At 37.8% G+C, this 19,974-nt stretch overlaps 1 protein-coding gene across 3 annotated transcripts in view; it reads right to left on the bottom strand.

Moving 5' to 3' along the window:
- The window catches only part of NPTN (neuroplastin), a 74,362-nt gene extending 54,714 nt beyond the window's left edge, over positions 1 to 19,648 (bottom strand). Inside the window, exon 1 of one of the 3 annotated variants that reach the window (XM_064570174.1) lies at positions 19,416 to 19,648. In XM_064570174.1, the coding sequence (XP_064426244.1) occupies positions 19,416 to 19,506 (91 nt within the window). In that variant the 5' untranslated portion in view covers positions 19,507 to 19,648. Of the gene's footprint in view, positions 1 to 19,216; positions 19,331 to 19,415 lie in introns of those variants that run through there. The other 2 variants (XM_064570175.1, XM_064570176.1) reach the window with 2 other exon arrangements.
- Positions 19,649 to 19,974: the final 326 nt, after the last annotated feature.

Genomic DNA, 19,974 nt, shown 5'->3' with positions numbered 1-19,974 from the left:
GCTCGGCAGGGAGCCTGCTTCTCCCTCTGACCCTCTCCCCTCTCATGTGCTCTCTCTCTCTCATTCTCTCTCTCTCAAATAAATAAATAAAATCTTAAAAAAAAAAAAAAAAAAAGAATGTTGAGAAATACAATTCTCATTAACTGAGCATTAAGGATCACACCCTTTCATTAAATTTCAACCTATTAACAACTTAAAATGTGCTAGTAATTAGTATGTTAATGAGCAGTATAAAAAGGAAACCATATCTCTTAGATTAGTGGAGATTTTCAGAATATCAGTGTTATCGTTCTGAGTATCGACAGAATCATAAATTCTAGAAAAGTAGACTATGGTATATTTGAATTTACCATAGAGGCCCTAGAAGTTACTTTTATTTAAAAAAATCAAATCCCTAATGTCAGTCTGTTTTCTTGCCATGCATCCATTAGTACTAACAAGCAAGGAAATAAAAATTGAATTTAAATACATTTTTTATTTAAAAAAATAAAAAACGGATTTTGATTTGAGATTTTACTTTACAAAAGAATTCCCATTCTTTTCCAAATTAGGTAATGATGCCACCCACCATCCATCCCAAAAGAGAAGGAAATTCAGATTTCCCTGTAAACTTCCCAGAATCAAAAACAAACAGCCTAGAAATTTCTTCTTTGAAAAGATAACCTTTTAAGAAATCCTTTGTGGGGGGGGAAGGGCAGGAAGTAGGACATTTTCTAATCATTCTTAAAAAAACAAAAACAAAAAAACCCCGAAAAGATTACTAACAGGTAACTGAATGTCTCTGAAAACAAATTCATTGTAACAGCACCTAACCTTTACTGATCATTTATGTGTCAAGCATAGTGCAAAGCATATTACATAATCTAACTCACTTCATTAAAATAGAGTCTACTGCTTAAGACTGTTGTTGCCATTCTACAGATAAGCAGAAGCAGGATGCACACCCTGGCAGTTATGATTCCAGAGTTCAAAACACTACACTATTTTGCCTGACAGTAATGCTTTGTTTACTATGGACAATTAGAACTAAATAATATCTTATATACATTATGTAATCCAAAAATATTTTATCTTAGAATGACTATCACACAGTGTATTCTACTTTTCCCTCGTCAATGTTCCCAGTTCAGGCCTTTATCAATTTACAACCATCCCAGATTATCTAAGTTACCTATATGGAAATTCTATGTGGGTCTATGATTTTACAAAGTATTTGGCATTACTGTGACCTACTGTTTTAAGCCAGTGTTCCTAGCTAATAAACTGGAACTTAGTAGATTTCTAGTTCTTACTGGCAGATCCCCAAGGTGGTTGCTAAAACCACACACCCTGAAGATTTTCCTCCCACAGGATGAAAACTAATAGCACTTTCAATCCTTTTCCAGGCAGGGACTTAACAGCATACCTCTGCACTCCTATCTTGTGCATATTCTCGAATTTCAAAACTCAAAGCAAATGACAAGCAGGTCTTTCTCATAAAGAGTCTGATAAATCTTGCAATAAAAATTATTTTACCAAGTCATAGGATGATTACCTTTGTGCTATTTTATAGATTCTGCCTTAAAGAGATCATCTCTTCTTTTGGTCTTATAACTATGGACAAATCTATTAGTATAAATATTTCAATCACTGACTTTGCAAAGTATCCACAGGACCTCTCCGAGGCAGCTATCAAGACTGAGCAAGTAGATCGTGAACCAAAGGTAAGATACCTTGTGCAAAAAAAAAAAAATTTTTTTTGCTTCAGTAGTAGGTCTACAAAGAGATCACCCATATCATCAATTTTAAAATTCTGCTCCCCCAACCTTAAGGAGTTTTTGAAACAATTAGGAGATTCCCTCCCCTCCTAAACAGCTCTACTTTTATCTAATTAACAAACTGAGATTCTATTTAATTTTTAAATAAAAAGAAAAAATTTTTCAGCTGCTAAAAGTTGAAACTTAAATCTAATTCTTGCCCCAGTCTGACACTTAACATATACCATTGTCCAAAGAGGCTCTAATTCAGTTGCAGTGCCCTTACTAGAATCAAAATATTCTGAATCCTGTTCACTAAAGTTCTATCCACTAAAGTCTGCTCCTTCTTTGATTCCTCAGGAAATCCCCAAATCCAGCAAACAATCCAAATCTGTTATATTCTCCTTTCACAGTTACTTATTTGTAATCTGATCATCTTGTTCCAGGTCTTCATTACCTCCTAACTCCGTGATACCTCCTAACTCTGTGATACCTCCTAACTAACTCCGTGACACCTCCTAACAAACTCCATGACACCTCCTAACAAACTCCATGACACCTCCTAACAAGCTCCATAATACCTCCTAACAAACTCCATGATACTTCCTAACTCCATGATACCTCCTAACTCCATGATTATGTAGTACCTCCACCTCCACAATGAGATGGAAGATCAGGTTATTTACTTACCTAGTCTCCCAAACATCAGCAAAATATTGCTGCTTCTCTTGAAAAGGGACAGCAAAATTAAACCCAGAATGCTTCCACTAAAAATTAACAGAGTTGCCCCAGGAATTATCTACATGGTTACGATATTAAACGTGTGAACATTCAAGATTTCTGACAAAAAATATGTCTCAGGATAAAAAAAACAGTACTATATCATTCTTTTTCATTTAATAAAGCTTTTTCCCTGTTTGGAATGAGAAAGGCCCTCGCAGTGGACCAATTTCAATATAAAGAATTCAGTCATCAGCAACCTAATTCCCTTCAGTGACAATGAGTAACAATAGATGTATTCTAGAGGCTCCATATACTTACATAAATGAAAATATATGTCACTCCAATTACCATATTTGAAAAAGGCTATAAATACCAAGATAAATTATATCATAATTAATACTACTAGAGCTTTACAGTCTATAAATTATATGTCTACATAAAACAAGCTTTGAAAGGATACACAAAAGACTAGTAACAGTGCTTGTTCCTGGGGAGTGGGAATCAAGGCATAAAAGAAGGAACTTTAATATTTTACCTTATACACCCAGGTATTATTTGAAATTACCATGTAAGCAAGTCCTTTCATAATTTTTTTAATCTAGTAACTTTCCCCTTTTTTCAAAAACTTAAATAATTCCATGTCAAAAAGGTTAACAACTATCCCAGGCAGGAAGATTTATCCTCCCTGTCTGCTAATATTCCCTCCTGTAGTAAGTTATATCTATCCTTTGAAAATTCAACCTGATGAAAACTTCATTTTATGTTAGGTAGATATGGCTGACAAGTTTATGTATCCGGTTACCTCAGGCTCACCTTGTACTACTGGGCCTCTCAAGTTTTTCCAATGGTGTATTTTGAGAATTTAAGACTCAATACAATTCTTGAGCTGTTTCAGTGACAAAAGGATAGTGTTGCAGAATGGTAAGGTGACACTCTAAGACACTACTAAAAACACATTCCGCTCAAATTCTTACCCATTCTAACTTTAAAGCTGCTAAAATATACATACCTGTTACTGAAATACAAATGCTAGCCATCCCATACTTCTAATGGTAATTTCTCAGCAATTTTTAATTTCTCAGCAATTTTCACTATAGTTTAATGTTGTTCCTAAAGTAAGAACTACTACTCTGTGTACTTTTTTTTTCTTTAATGCACATCAAAATTTGCCCTTTCATCCTAAAGATGTAAAATCTGATTACCCCTAGCACCACCCCCACCCCATAACTGAATTTTAATGTCTACCTGCCACTGGGTAGCAAATTATATGCTCCATAGGCAGACATTTCAGAATGTTTCATGTGCCCTCCACAGTAAGTGGTAGCTTTGCAGGGAAACACTAAAATTTACCAACCCACAGCAAGTACCTTATAGTTTATAATCAATATTCATTACTAGCCACCTGCCTAGAATTTTCTGCCTTGATGTCCTCAGTTCTATAAGGAATTAATTTCCTTTGTGACTAGGCCTCAAAGACTAGCTGAGTTGTTTCTGAAAAATATGGACATTATGACCTTGTGGGGATTAAAAATTTTAAGAGCATGTTAGAAAAATGTCCATCATACAATGAAAATCATTAAACTGCTATTAGGAAAAGCAAAAATACCCAGAAGTCACAATATGCAAACACTCCAGCTCAAAAACATGAGTCAACTAAACTAAACTTTGCATATGACAAGCAGAATAGAATTTGCTACCCCTCTGCCTCAAAAAGATTCAAATACAACAGGACAAAGAATTTAAAAGTACCAAATGTTTATCTAGAAACAATGGAGGATAACAGAAGGGATGAGGCCAAGTAGGTATAGGTAAGACTAAAATTAAGATAGAAAAAATGGGGGGTGGGGGGGAAGGACTTAAAAAAATTAAATATATACCATATATATGGTATTTAATTATATAATTAAAGCATAAAGCTCTTAAAAAGGACTCAAAACCATATTGTGGAGGAAAACAGACAAACAAGAGAATTCTGAGGACAAGAATAAAGGAATAAAGCACATGTTTCTTGTATTGCCTTAAACATTTAGGTCCCTGTCTTAATGCCTAAAGTTAAAAAGAATTTTCTGCTGCTAAAGTATGAAGACGAGATGTACAGCAAGACATATATGCCTTTAAAGCATTTTACAAGAACCAAGAAAATGTGGAACTTTTAAAACATTCACTGAACTGGAAGAAAATCACACACGTGAGTTTCCTAGTGACAATCATGTTGCTAAATTTCTAACTCAAGCAACAACTATAAAAATGTCACTACTATAAGCATAATCTAATTTTGAAGGTGCTATAAAGTACTGTAGTACTAGCAATATTACCCACTCTACCATTACTTCAAAAATAAATAGCACTGCAGGGCACCTGGGTGGCACGTCAGTTAAGCATCCAACTCTCGGTTTCCACACAGGTCCGTGATCACAGAGTCGTGGATCAGGCCCAAAGTTGGGGTCTGTGCTCAGTGAGGAGCCTGCTTGGGTTTCTCCCTGCCTCTCCCCCTCTGCTCCTCCCCACCCCTGGCACTGTCTCTCTCTCAAATAAATAAATAAATCTTTATAAATAAATAGGTAGATAGCACTGCTAAACACATTATTGCTATGCTAAGGTTGAAAGCCAACCTGAAAGACTAAGGAGGTTGATTGTTTGGAATTAGCATGTTTAGTGTTAGCATCAGGCTCCAAACATCTTAAATGGTTGATAGGTTGTGTGTTAACCCAAAAAAAATCATTTTAATTACTTCCTTGCTTCTATTAAAAATAAAAAGGGACAAATATCTCCCATATTAGAGATTTCAAATTTCATAATCATTTCACTATAAAAACACACAACTAAGCTTTCAGATTAAAAAGTAAACCAAGATAACTGAAAGGATAATAGTGAAAGAAACTGTTATCAAACACCTATCTTGTGTCAGGTATCATGCTAGGTGATTTACGTATGCAATCCCATTCTAACACTACTCTATGAGGTGTGCGTTCACCTAATCCACAGATAAGGAAACAAGGATTAAGAGAATTGCCAGGGGGCACGTGGGTGGTTTAGCGGTTAAGTGTCTGCCTTTGGCTCAGGTCATGATCCCAGGCGCCTGGGATGGAGCCCCACATCTGGCTCCCAGCTCAGTGGAGAGTCTGCTTCTCCCTTTCTCTCTCCCTCTGCTCGTGCTCTCTCTCTCAAATAAATAATCTTTAAAAAAAAAAAAAGGGAGAGAGAAAATTGCCAAAAATCAGGACTCCAATCAAATGCCTCAGGTTTTAAAATTCATAATAGCCTTTGGTAAAGAGCATGCAAAACGGGGCCCACTGACAGTTTTATTTGACCAGTATTTTTAGAAGTCCAACTTGCAGTGTTTTCACAAAGCATGTATTGTATTCTCCAGTTTAGCAAACGGTACTTGCCTAGCTTTTGCAATAAATGAGTTTGCAGCCCCTGCTCTAGTGCATGTTAACCAAAAGATAAAAACAAGTGAACAGCTGCTCTCCTTGCCTTTCCATTCCTAGAAGAGGTGTGGCTTTGACCAATGGTTGTCCTGGGGACTAGGTACTATAATCCTCTATCTAAGGATACTTACAAGTGGAGGGACTCATAGAAGTATTTTCAGTGGAGACTGTTCTGCCTTTTATGGAGCATTCTGGAAATTTGTGGGTATACTTTTGGTTGACACGTGATTGATTACTAGCCTCTAGAGGGTCAGGTCCAAGGATCCTCAACATCCCACAAAATAGGATACGTCTTAAACAACAGAGTTGTCCCTCTTCCTACACTACTTTCAAATGGCATTCAAGATGAAAAACTTGGTTCTGAACCTAGAACCTCTGTTTTAAATATAACACACAAAGTATTCTTACATGGTTTTAATCTTCACTCAGTTTTCCAGGAATGTAACTACCATGTAGGGTGAGAATAGACCGGACTTTGTTTCATTTGGAACTTCACCAAAGCTGTTCACCTTCTCAAAAAATGACATTGTCAACAGCAGTGCCACCTGTGGTATTTGAGTCACCTTTACAGCAAGACTACTGCATTTGTAACTGTCACATTCTTGGTTTTTCTTGGCTACCTCATTGCCTTCCTGTGCAGCCATGCCTAAACATTCGGACCAAACTATTGTATTATTATTTTCTCCTTTATATTACATTTAGGGCATTACATTTTTTTTTCTTAATGTGTATGTAGAGTAAAACACCTATGAATTTCATTCAGGATGAATAAAGGATAGTAAGAATAGTAAAGGAGAGTTACAAAAATGCGTTAAGAAAGAGGATACAGAAGGGCACCTGGGTGGCTCAGTCGTTAAGCGTCTGCCTTCGGCTCAGGTCATGATCCCAGGGTCCTGGGATCGAGTCCCACATCGGGCTCCCTGCTCCGCGGGAAGCCTGCTTCTCCCTCTCCCACTCCCCCTGCTTGTGTTCCTGCTCTCGCTATGTCTCTCTCTGTCAAATAAATAAATAAAATCTAAAAAAAAGAGGATACAAAATATACTTGACTATTGTCATCTATCTAGGGCAAGGAGGGAACGGGCATGAAGGGTAACAGGATGTCCCTATAACCAGATTTAACTTGAGATGACAGCAGTACTGGGAAGGACACTTCAAAGATTATAGAAATTCAGTATCAGCTTTCCCCAGGAGAGGGAGGATAATTCAGTGAAACACATTCTTAAAAAAAAAAAAAAAAAGGGGGGGGGGCATCTGGGTGGCTCAGTCAGTTAAGCGTCCAACTCTTGATTTCAGCCCAGGTCATGATCTCAGGGTAGTGAGACAGAGCCCACATCGGACTCCATGTTGGGTGTGGAGCCTGCTTAAGATTCTCTCTCTCCCATCCCCTCTCTGCCCCTCCCTCACTTCTAAAAAGAATAAAATAAATAAAATAATAAAATAAAATAAAATTCACATTCTAAGATGGTCATCATTTGTCAGAAAAACCAACCTTGAAATAATCTTGCCCTTCTCGTTAGCATTTCATTTTCCTCCTCAATTTCCTATAAACCACCAGAGTTGCAGTTAACCTATAAGGGTAAATACTTTATAAAGTACAAGGCCCTATAACTCAAAGCTATACATACATGCCACTTTACAATATAGCAGTTTATAAAGCACTTTCCCACACATTATCATTTAATTTAATGAAAACCCTATGGATTAAGTACTAACCTAATTTTAAAAACAGAAACCATGGCAACTAAAATGGAAATAGGAATTCAAGGCTACTGCCAAATCCAGTACTTTTTCTATTCAACTACACTGCCCCACAAAATAACATTTTAACACAGTTTTTATTTACATTTTATATTCACAGTGGGGACATAGTATCAGTTTATCTTGTAATATGGTCTCCAACTGAGTTTAGACATCAAATTTAAACTACACTAATTTTCTAGTTTCATAAAAACCATGAATTATTTTGAACACCTCTTAAAACTGCCTTAAATATATTTAAAATAAATATGTGTACGTATAGGTATGATCATGCTTTATGTTACTTAATATCCTTAATATCATTCATGCTAGAACCTTTTTTTTTTTTTAATTTATTTGAGAGAGAGAGAGTGACAGCACAAGCAGGAGGGGCAGAGGGAGAGGGAGGACAGAATCTCAAGCAGACTCTCTGCTGAGCATGGAGCCCAATGGGGGCTCAATCCCAGGACCCCAAGATCATGACCTGAGCTGAACACAAGAGTCGGATGCTTAACTGACTGTGCCACCCAGGCGCCCCCACCCTGGAACATACACATTGTGCAATTCTTGTTATTCTTATAGCTGCCTCACCCTGGCCCACACCAAAAGACAGAAGGTAAAATCTTATACCAAATTACTGATATAGGGTGACACACCTCTCTGGTCAAAGACCTTGTAACTAAAGCTCATGAAACCATGATTTTTCTTAGTATTAAAAACTTACCTGTAAAGAAATCACATCCGTCAACTGCAGAGCTAACATCTACCTTCTGACTCTCTAAATCAGGTGGTTATAATTCAGCAAATGAAAAATTAGAATAGAAACCACTAGGAGGAAAAGGGTGTGTGGTCAGTCACATCTTCACTCATATACATTTCTCTTCTTCCATGCTAAGAATGCAAATATATTCCAAGCCCCAAGGTAAAAATCTGAAAAAGGACAATCCTTGAATGAATAGCCCCAAAATCATCTTTATCATATACCCTCAGGCAATAGTGCCCTAAATTTTAAAATATTTTAGGTAAGGAGAAAAGAGGGGAGTTGATAAAATAACCACCTAAGAGCTTGTGCTCACATCCTTCCTGAAAATAGCTTCAATTTTTAAAGAATAAAAATCCTACTCTGTCAAATATAACAAAATTGAAGAAAACATATATAGAAATGTGAGTAACCAAAATAAAACACTACCCTAAACTATAATTTCTCACACAAAATTTGCAATATGACAATATGCAAATTTTAATATGACAATTTTGGTCATATTAAATCTACTTTAAAAAGATTTATTTTAATACACAAAACTCACCAAATTATAAGATGCTTTGTCACTTAAGTTCTAAACGGAAAACCAAAATAGGGGAAGAAAAAAAAAAGACCTTCTTCTAAGGTTGCCAGATTTAGCAAATAAAAATTCTTTTTTTTTTTTTGAAGATTTTATTTATTTATTTGAGAGAGAGAATGAGAGAGAGAGAGAGAGAGCTTGAGAGGGGTAGGGTCAGAGGGAGAAGCAGACTCCCCGCTGAGCAGGGAGCCCGATGCGGAACTCGATCCCGGGACTCCAGGATCATGACCTGAGCCAAAGGCAGACGCTTAACCAACTGAGCTACCCAGGCGCCCCGCAAATAAAAATTCTTTGTTGTTTATCTGAAACTCAAATATAACTGAGCATCGTACATTTTATCTGGCAACCCTATACTCTGAACTAATTAAAGTGAGCTCTCACCTCTACCAAAGTATTACAGCATCAGCTCCCACTCAAAGAATAGGCTAGGGCTTCTATCACAGCAGAATTTTGACCAATGAAGTCTTTTTTTTTTTTTTTTAAGATTTTGTTTATTTATTTGAGAGAGAGAATGAGATAGAGAGAGCATGAGAGGGGGGAGGGTCAGAGGGAGAAGCAGACTCCCTGCTGAGCAGGGAGCCCGATGCGGGACTCGATCCCGGGACTCCAGGATCATGACCTGAGCCGAAGGCAGTGGCTTAACCAACTGAGCCACCCAGGCGCCCCGACCAATGAAGTCTTAAAGAGTTAGTCTGGCAGTGCTTTATTCCTGTTGATAAGGTTTTCTTTAAGAGCAGACATTTACCATATAAAAAATGCCTATTTTCTAAGAGCCAAAGGTTAAACTTTTACTAGGTTCAATGCAGTATGAACTCTTATAAAGTTTATGGTTCTATATGTGTAAAACCCAAACTGGGAAAGTTTCATAATGTAGGTTTTTTATAACTAAACAAAAAAAATTTGTTCATAAAGATTATGATAAACAGAATCCTGTTTTCAGTATGACAGGCAGATCCTAAAAGCTACTTTAATGGATTCCAAAGTTAATCTGCCATTTTTCTTGAATTCATAATCATAGAACTTTAGTGTTGAAAACTAATCTCTGACCCTTAGAAATTTCTGGATATCCCATTTCACTTCGTATTTCCATAAAAGTTTTTTCTATTATTGAGCTCTTAAGCAAGTACTAGATGTAAAGGAAAGAGATCCTCCCTTTTGTTTTATGAGGCCCCTCTCCTCTCAACCAGCTCTTTGCCCTACTTATAAACAGCTCCGACAATGAGTGAGAGCAAATAACTATTCTTCTGCTCGTTTCATTAAAATCATCTTCTTAATACTAAGCCCATACTTTTCCTCCTCATGCTCTAGGCCACTGCTCTTTGATAGAGCCCATCCATCTTTGGAGACTGCCTAATTCCCTTACTTCATTTATACTGCTACCTTGAAAGTATTAATAGATAATCACATCCCCCTAGTGCTCCCTTTTCCTGAATTTAGCTCCTTCAGGCTTTTGTCCTAAGGCTTATGCTACCATCAGTGTAGAATTATCTGCATTTTATCTTAAATGTGGCTGGAAAGTGTCCATAATTATTGAGAGTTCTATCCTAGTAAGAAAACAGTAACACTGTTAGTAGTGCCATTAGTTTTGATATGTGATCACTAGGTTATTTTTCTAAGGGTAATTCAATGACAGTTCCCTGGAAGTTATGTGAAACCTCTTTATAGTTGCTCTTTTCTAGGTAGCAGTTTCCTGGTTTGCATTAAGGCCATTTATTTCATCTTCCTTGGTGAATGATTTGATACTCAGCATTAACAAATAGAATTTCAATGCTGGAGCTGCTATGCTATTTTTCCAGTTGTTCCACAATGGTTTCCAACCTGCTGAACTTGTATAATCGAAAAATCCTCAGTTAAATTTAACATATTCCTTCAATCTATGGATTGAAAAGTATTTCAATACTTTTGAAAGCCTTGCTGGCTCAGTCAGTAGAGCATGTGACTCTTGATCTCAGAGTTTTGAGTTAAAGCCCCACACTGGATGTAGAGATTACTTAAAAAATAAAATCTTTGAAAGAAAGGGACAGGGGGAGAAAAGTATTCAGATAGTTGTCAACACAGGATAAGAACATATTGTTACCTTATTTCCCTCAAAGCAGTGTCTAAAAATGAGTAAACTTGCTACTCTAGGATCTTAAACATGAAAGGCTAACGATTCTTCAGTGATGGTTCTGTTTTCTTTTTCCCTCCTTCCCTGTGGCCAGTGCTCAAGTCATTTTGTACCCACCAGCAAAATGCCTCAGACAATGGCATCAGAGTAAGCATTCAGTTCTGAATAGAAGTGCTCCCAGTCCTGTACTCAACCAATAACTCAAAGGCAGGGGCTAGGGAATAAGGAACAGAAGTTCTAATTTAAAAGGACAACTAAAGGGGCACCTTAGTGGCTCAGGTCATGATCTCAGAGCCCTGAGATCCGAGCCCTGTGTTGAGCCCTGGCTTCAGTGGGAGTCTGCTTGAGATTCTATTCTCTCTCCCCCTCTGCCCCTCCACCCCGCCCCCCTATGCGCTCTCACTCTCTCAAATCTTTAAAAAAATAATAAAAGGACAACTAAACATACTAAACATACTAGAAAACTTATGCTTTGATTATGATTATGATATTCAAACTACTGTAGCTTCCCCTAGTTCAGATAGGAAAAAGTCAATACTATATATATGTAATGGCTAATGTATTAATTCAACAACGCTGTATTTTCCTTATTAACAGTACATGTTGATATTACTGACAAATGCCTCAGATATTGTACAAAATGTTACATACTTGTGCTCACTTCGGCAGCACATATACAAAATGTTACATACTTACGCATATACTTAGTCACAAATAAAATCTGTATTTCTGGATCACAAACAAAAGTGTTAAAGCCTTTCTCTAAAGAGCTTTTATATTTTTAGAATCATTTCAACATAATTGTGAACCAAATCATTTCTATTTTACTAACATAAGCTAATCCCTACTAACTGCATTTCAGCATCTAGAAAATTTGTTTGTAATGTTAATTTTTCAAGTTATTTTTAAATTAATAAGCAGCAAGGATGTACTTATAACTCTTGAAACTAGATGAAGAGTATATGGGAGTTTATTACATTACTCACTCTACTTTTTATATGTTTGAAATTCTAACAAAAATGTAAAAAAAGAAAACAAGGAAATGGACCTACTTAACAAATACGAAGAAGTATAATGAATAAATTAATAAACAGAGACTTGAACACACCGTTTCTAAGGACTATAAATCTAGGAACTTCCTTAGATTTAATTCAGGTAATAGATTGCCTTGTTCAACTATAATGGAAAGGTTTAGGTCTAAAAAAATACATAAGAGACAGGAGAAACAAAGCCATAAATAGAAAACAAACCTCCTCAATGGATAATATAATTATTTAACTGTGCCTCATTGTCTCTTCATTGCCTCTACAATAGTCAACTACTTTTCCACCAATAGAAAGAATACAAAATATCTACCTACCTGGCAGTGATTTTCATTTCTTAAAATGTTTAATTCACACTGGCAATTTTCCCAGTGAGTTTAATATAAGAACTCTGTAACACACCATTCTGCCTTCCTGAAACAAAAACTACAAATGTTGTCTGAAATAGGTTTACAGGCAGTTGGATTTCAAAACAGTGCATGCCTCAAAAATCAGTTTTTCTTATTTCCAGAAAGTAAGTTTCTAAACACTTATTAAAACATAAAGCATTCTCTCCCTAGGCCCTTTACGCATTAGAGGTACCTAAGCTGTGCGGTCAATTGTGTAATTTTAGAACTGGAAAGGAATTTTGACATTATCTAGTCAAAGTGGTTTTCAAATACTGTATCAGGAAGAAAAGAAGAATCAATGGCGTAACAATTTATATACACAAGCACACTTACTTTTTTTACTGCATCATACTGCATATGGAACATCTTGCCTTGTTAGTATTCTATCAGAAAAGGACTTGACATTTTGTCTTGTACAATATTTTACATTTAACCACTTTTAGAATGTGAGTATACATTTGGACAGGATTAAAACTACTGGTACAATCTGTAACTTAATGTTTTCTGATAATAGAAACTTACATAATATATAGAACCCTGACACTTTCAGAATGATTTCACATCTCATTTATATTTCACTGTCTAGTCAATTTGAAGCAATACTTGGGTGTAATGATATAAATTAAGATAAAACAAAGGGAAACAAAGCCTATCAATACTGATATATTTCTGGAAAATACCATAAAATATACAAGCTTATAGTAATTAGGATTATTTGGAAAGAAAGCCAGTCTTAAAACATTCCATAATTGTTTTCAGAAATGCAAAAGAATGCCATTCACTACTTTTTAGTACAAGGAAATTAACACAAGATGTTTCCATCAAAGCTGACCACAATCTGTTTTAATAAAGAGATAGGACTGGATTTTTAAAACCTGAAACATAAACAAGAAACAAAAAACCAGCAGGTGGGTGAGGAACATTAAACATGTCTCCCACTAACTTACTGTATGCAAATAAATGTGGATACTTATGAAATTCTTTAAACCCCATTTCTACACAGACCAATTAGAAGTTCTGAGCAATCAGGTCAAAATAACCTCGTTAATTAGGTTTGATTAATAAATGTATATCTTTGTATTTACATAAAAACAAACAAACAAAAGGCCTACTCTCAGTTTTAGATAACATAGTAAACTGGAATTAGGTACAAATCTTGACTCCCTCTCCTAAATTGAACAAATTCTTGAAAAACAGATAACATTTTATTCAGAAATGTTTTTACATTAAGATCACTGCAATATTTCACTTTGAACTCAGTGAGAAGTCTGTGTGTATGTGTGTCTAAGCCTATCAAATCTAACAGTTTATAAATCAACTAATTTTACTGGAGAGGTTTCCTACCTTCCCAAAGCTAATCCTTACCAACTAAAATTAGGAATTCTGGGGGAAAAAAAATTCACAAAAACCTCACAAACAAGTTTAAAAATGCATTATCTAAGGTGTTTAAAATTAAATTCCATGTCATCAATGGCATTTTAAAAAATGCCATGTAAAATGATAATGTTTTAAGAGACACACTCAAAGGCAAGCCAATTGTTCACAGGTGATTTTATACCTTTTTTTTTTTTTTTAACATTGATGTGTGAATTTACTTTAGAGGTCCCTGCTCTATTTATTTTCTGACAGATTCCATTTTTCCAGATGCTCCTCAAATGAAGATTTATTCCTGTCTTACATCCCACTTTTCTTCTTGTACTACTGAAGCCTTTCTTGTCTTTCCCTTTCTCTTAGAACTTTATTCTCTACTTCTGATCCTGCCCAGATTGTGCTCTCACTGCAAACAAAAATGGAATAGATGCAAAAAAGTTTTCACATAATTCACCTCTTCCAAAACTTATTTGCATAATTTTACTCAAACTTTTTTGAACATCTCCCGCAAAATATCCAAGTTATTGTTTTTCTACACTTCATTTGTGTAGATGTTAGCTACTTGTTACCTTCCCAAACTATCTTGTAAACAAAAATTTTTACATAGATCCAGCAAAGTATCAGATTTTACATACATCTTACTTTGAAAAAGTACCTCAAACTAAGTAAATGAAAACATGTCCAGGGACGCCTGGGTGGCTCAGATGGTTAAGCGTCTGCCTTCGGCTCAGGTCACGATCCCAGAGTCCTGGGATCGAGTCCCGCATCGGGCTCCCTGCTAGGCGGGGAGCCTGCTTCTCCCTCTGCCACTGCCTCTCTCTATCTCTCTCTGACTCTCATGAATAAATAAAACAAACAAACAAACAACAACAAAAAAAAAAAAAAAGAAAAAGAAAACATGTCCAAATCATCGGAACACTTATATCTGGTCATATCTGTCCATCTTTGCAAACCCAGTTAAACAATTACTTTTATTTAAAAAAATAATAAAGACAAGACAGTAACATTTTGCCTTTTACTAACGTCTAAAGATATGCTCTAGAGAAAATACTTCACATCAAAATTGTATTGAGAAAAAGAAGGATTCCTTCAAGACAAACTTGCCTAATTTCTCATGAAGATTTGAATAACTCAAAGTCAGACCTGCAATGATCTTCACTCTTAATTCATGGTAAATGTTTGGACTGTGGAGCACATTTATATTTAAGGGCTTTTATTTCCTTTTGTTGTTTTAAACCTTGGTGTATTAACAGGTCAGGTCTATTAAGTCTGACAACACAAAAACCCCATCTGCATCTCTTTCTAATTCGAAACCAGTAACCTTGAAAAACAAAGACTAAGAGCCCAGGAAGAATCCTGACTTAGTAACATGGCCTTTCCACCGGAGACCCAAGACAAATTTTTCATGCCTAGGTGCTCCATTCTATCAGTAGTGACACTTATCAGTTGCCTGAGAGACTGGAGGCTTATAATCCTTAGGAAACGCTTTATTCCAAGGCAAACTATTTCTTCTGGTCATTTAAAATCTTATTTGGATTAATTATGTTAAGATCTCTTGCTTGACATCTGGCATGTCATTTGCACCACAGATGCTGTAGGTAACATCTGTCTTCTGTCACTCATTTCAGTTCACCCAAAGAAGAGATGCATAATCAATAGCAAGTACATGTCTAAAAACATACAGAGAGAAAATTGCCAAACCACTGAAGCAAACAGCACTCAACAGAAAAGAAAAAGATTTGTGAATCATCTATTGCTAATACTGGCACTGTTACATATGACAATGTTCACAACTATCTAGTATCACCCAAGCAAAACGGTTTCTTAAAATTTCGCTCATTAATAATAAAATTCATTAGACTCCTTATTTTCTCCCACTAAGCACTGTTAATTATCAAATTTTATATTTTCAGTATGAATACACTGCATTTCTACACTCCACTCCACATTCATTCATTAGTTAACATCTCCAACACTCCCACTGTGTGCCAGGCACTACATTCAGCTTCTCTTTTTCACAACAATGGGATTCTATGAAAAGATGATACCTAACCCATATGAAAGATATTTAGTTCACTGAAAGAAAAAGAAAGGCATAAAATCTCCCTGACAATGAAAATATAAACTTCCTCACCAGAATTTGCAATTGCAGACGCAGCGCAGCTGGTCACTTAAAGTTACATAAGCAAAAGCACAAATCTCTCTGTTCAGGGCCTTCAAAATGGCCTACTTAATTTTATTCAAGATGGTGAGTAGCATTAACAATTTGTGCTCAACATATACATGATGAAAAACAAGTAATTAATAATGCTACTTTTTAAGGAATAACAACAGTAACAGCGAACACTATAAAGAGCATTTAGTACATATAGTTACTGTTATGCTACATAATGTAGCATATGGCACATATAGTAACATATAGTAACATATGTTACATATAGTAACAAATGTTACATATAGTAAAAATTCCCTCCTTACTGAAACCCACTTATATGCCAGGCAGAAATGTAAGTGCTTTATAACCATTATCTCATTTAATCTTCACATCATCCCTAGGAGATTGGCATTATTATAAATTTCCTTTTACAGATGATAAAACCGAAGCTTGGAAGTATTAAGCACTTTATACAAGATCACTTAGCTAGAAGAGCTGGGACTCAAACCCATGTCTATCAGGATCCAAAGGCTGTGCTCTTGATCACCATCTAACACGGCTTTGTTTACCCTTATTCAATTTTAAAGTCTAAAGTTTTTGAATGTTTTATCAGAAAGGTTACTTTTTAAAAACAAGTTGCTTCCTTTAAAATGAATTACATCTTTCTTGATACATACAAAAAAGCAACACCTTGACTAAGGATTTTACTTTAAGCTGTGGTCCTACAAGTCTAAAATTTGGATGAGAAAGTCTATCTGAATGTAAGCCTTGAGTCTCTATGGTAATGGGTCACAGTTGAGAAGCAAGAGGCTTGAAGGTCATCAGTCAAACTCTTCATTTTAGGAAAAAATCAAAGAGACCTTTTGAAAAACATTCATAATCAGTCTAAACTACCACATACCTAATCCAGAAACACTTAGGTTTGGAGGGGTTTTTTTTTTTTTCTAAGTCATCATTTTAAATAAATAATCTTAACATTTTGACATCATACAAAGCATGGTATCCATTTCTGATGCACTATAAAACACAAACTCCATGACAAGAGGTCAGACTCTTACAGGGCTATTACCCATTGAAAGCATGAATCTTATCATAAAACATGTTATAGAAAGCTATAAAATGGCATCCTTCCCTATATGGACTCAAACACACAAAAACACAGCCATTTCTTCCTTAAATTAAATTTACATTCATTTGGGTCAACTATAGGGCTAAGCTTCACTTCACCAGTCAGGTCATATGACTGAATTCAAGCTCATTTCAAGGAAAAGCTGCACTATGCCGTATTTAGAACACATATCACTGAGAATAGCCAGTCGAGTCTTTGGTAGGCCTATCCAGAAACATTGCTTTAGTTGCTAAGAAACTACAATTTCGCCGTATTATAAATCATTGAAAGAAGCTAAGCCATGTTAAGATCAAGAATCTCTCACCTATCATGCCAAATGAAACCATGTTATTTCCACAAATCAAATAGCTGAAATTAGCATTGGGCTCCTTTAAGTCATATTGTTAACACAGACTAAAAACTGATGAGACGAATCAGACTAACTCTACCCCGCCTTCCACAGTGGCCTCAAGCTTTGGAGGAAACTGAAAAATACCCAACCGACTTCACATACTCAATGCTAGAGACTGAAAAATATTTCCCTCCTGACCCCTGCAGTGATAATTCAAGGCCATGAAGCATACATAAGATTTGATTAGTGCAATCTGGTACAACAAACACTTATATTTAACTGATGGTGCTTTTTCAATCGTTTATTGATATATTTTCACCATAATCTTCAGCATTTTAAGCCCAGACTCTCCATAAGATACTTAACTCCATTGGCTCTATCACTGATTTAAAAAAAAAAAAAAAAAAAGAAAGCCATTAAATTCCAACTATTCTAACAAGAGTAATTTTAAATTGTTCTAGTATAACGAGACACTGAGGAATTAGCAAAAATAATTTCTAGTTCACTCTCTAGTAGGGACTTCTCATAAATTCTTTCCTATAAAAATATTTTTAAACCTCTTAAAGGCTGTTTCCACAAAAGCAGAAACTAGTTCACAGTATTTTTCACCTCTGAAAGATCAGTTCAGCAGCTGAATTGTAACGTCTTCACCAGTCAGAATCTTTTTTGTCTTGATCCCCCATCACCATGATTTTCCACGATTTCTCCATCTTCTCTAAAGAGCTTCAGTTCAAAACCTAATTGTTTCCACTATAGACTGCACACATCTCAGGAACTACTTTCGTGGTCCTCAGAAATAATGTCTGTTCTGCTTTCAAACTTTTAGATCTTTAAAACCCACTTCTTCCATCTCCCTCTCTTCAGTCAGATTCAGTTCCACCACTGCAGTTCCAGTTACGTGTCTCTGTCTTCCCAAAGGCCTAAACAATATCATACAGCACTCGCCACAACTCAGCTCCTCCCGTCCCTAATATACCCTCCACACTGCAAACCAACATTACACCCCCGGCTTCCTGCATTTTACTCCCTTCCATTATTTTGTCTTTCCCCCACCCCCATCTCTGTACCTAGGCACCCTTATTGCTCTAATAAATATTTCCCCAACCTCCGTTTCAACCCTTTCTCCCCATCCTCTGCTCATTTTTCCTCTCCTTATTTAGAAACTCCTTTTTGCTCTCCCAACCACTACCCTAGAATGCCCAACACTCCACCCTCCTTAGCAAACCCAGCCCTCTTCCCCCATCTCGTTGAGAGCCACAGCTGCTTCTCTTTCCAGATCCCTTACTGCAGCCAACCCACTACCTTAGCTTTCCACCTACCTTCCCTCCACCTCCATATCCAAGGTTCCCTGAGTCTTTACCCCTCCTTGGGGCTCTAGTACTCCGCTCAGTATTCTTCAGGACTCCCCTCCCCCCAGCGTCTCCCTTATTTTTTAAGGATGTCACCGGTCTCACGGGGCCCCCGTAGAATCCTAGATGACCCCAGTGCCCGGGACCCCCATTCTCTTGGGGAGCCTGACTGACACCAATCTCGTCGCCTTAAACACAAATACCTGTCTTCTACCACCTTCTCTAAAAGCTGCGCCCCCTCCTCATCCGCCCCCGCTACTCCAGCTCCTCAGGTCGGCTTCCCGGTGGCCCCTCGCCGACTCGCAGCGACGAGCCCCACGATGTGGAGCCTGTAAGTCAGCAACGCCTCAAGCTCCTAACGGACGCCCCCACCTCTCGGACCGGCGCCTCGGTTCTCACACCCGCGCCTCTTCGAACTCCCGACCGGCATTTCCCCTTGGGTGCGCAGCCCCTCAGACTCTCGACCGGCCCTCTTCCCCTTGCTCCGGCACTTCCTCGGGCCCGGGACGGCCTCCTCCGGTCGCTGGCGTCCCTCGGCCCCCGCCCGGCCCGCCCCCGGCCCCCCGCTTACCGTTCTGAGCGGCGCCTGGCCCTGGGAGGAGGGAGCCAGAGACCAGCAACAGCGAGAGGGCCAGGGCGCTGGGAAGCGACGAGCCCGACATCCTCCCTGCGGAAGACCGAACAGCGAATGGGCCGGGGCCGGAGCCGGGGCCGGGGAAGGGAGGGGAGGGAGGGAGGGGGCGGGCGAGAGCGCGAGGGAGTGAGCGAGGGAGGCAGCAACAGCTACGCTCCGTCCTTCTCCGTCCTCCTCCTACCGCCGCAGCGCCCAAACCTCGCGAGATCTTCTCTCCGGGCCGTGGGCGGCTAAGGAGAGACGGAGGCAAGGCTCGCGAGAAGAGGCGGCCTCGACTGATGCTCCCGCCTCTCAGACTCCGTGTCCCGCCCCTGAGGAAGCTGATTGGCCTAGAGCGAGATGGGTCACGTGCCAAGGGCGCTTCTGGCCACGTGACGGAGCGGCTCCGCTTCTTCGGCCCTGGGGATCCGTAGACTCTGCTTTCTGCTTACCGTTTGTGAAACAGGAGCGCCCATAAATAAGAGGAAGCTTTGGGGACACGATATATTTCCTCCTC

Source organism: Mirounga angustirostris, unplaced genomic scaffold (genome assembly GCF_029215605.1).
Source record: "Mirounga angustirostris isolate CCGP_5_RB_7025 unplaced genomic scaffold, mMirAng1.0.hap1 SCAF_9, whole genome shotgun sequence".
Lineage (NCBI taxonomy): Eukaryota > Metazoa > Chordata > Mammalia > Carnivora > Phocidae > Mirounga > Mirounga angustirostris.
Note: the sequence above shows the minus strand (reverse complement) of the source record. Positions and strands in the feature narration are given on the sequence as shown.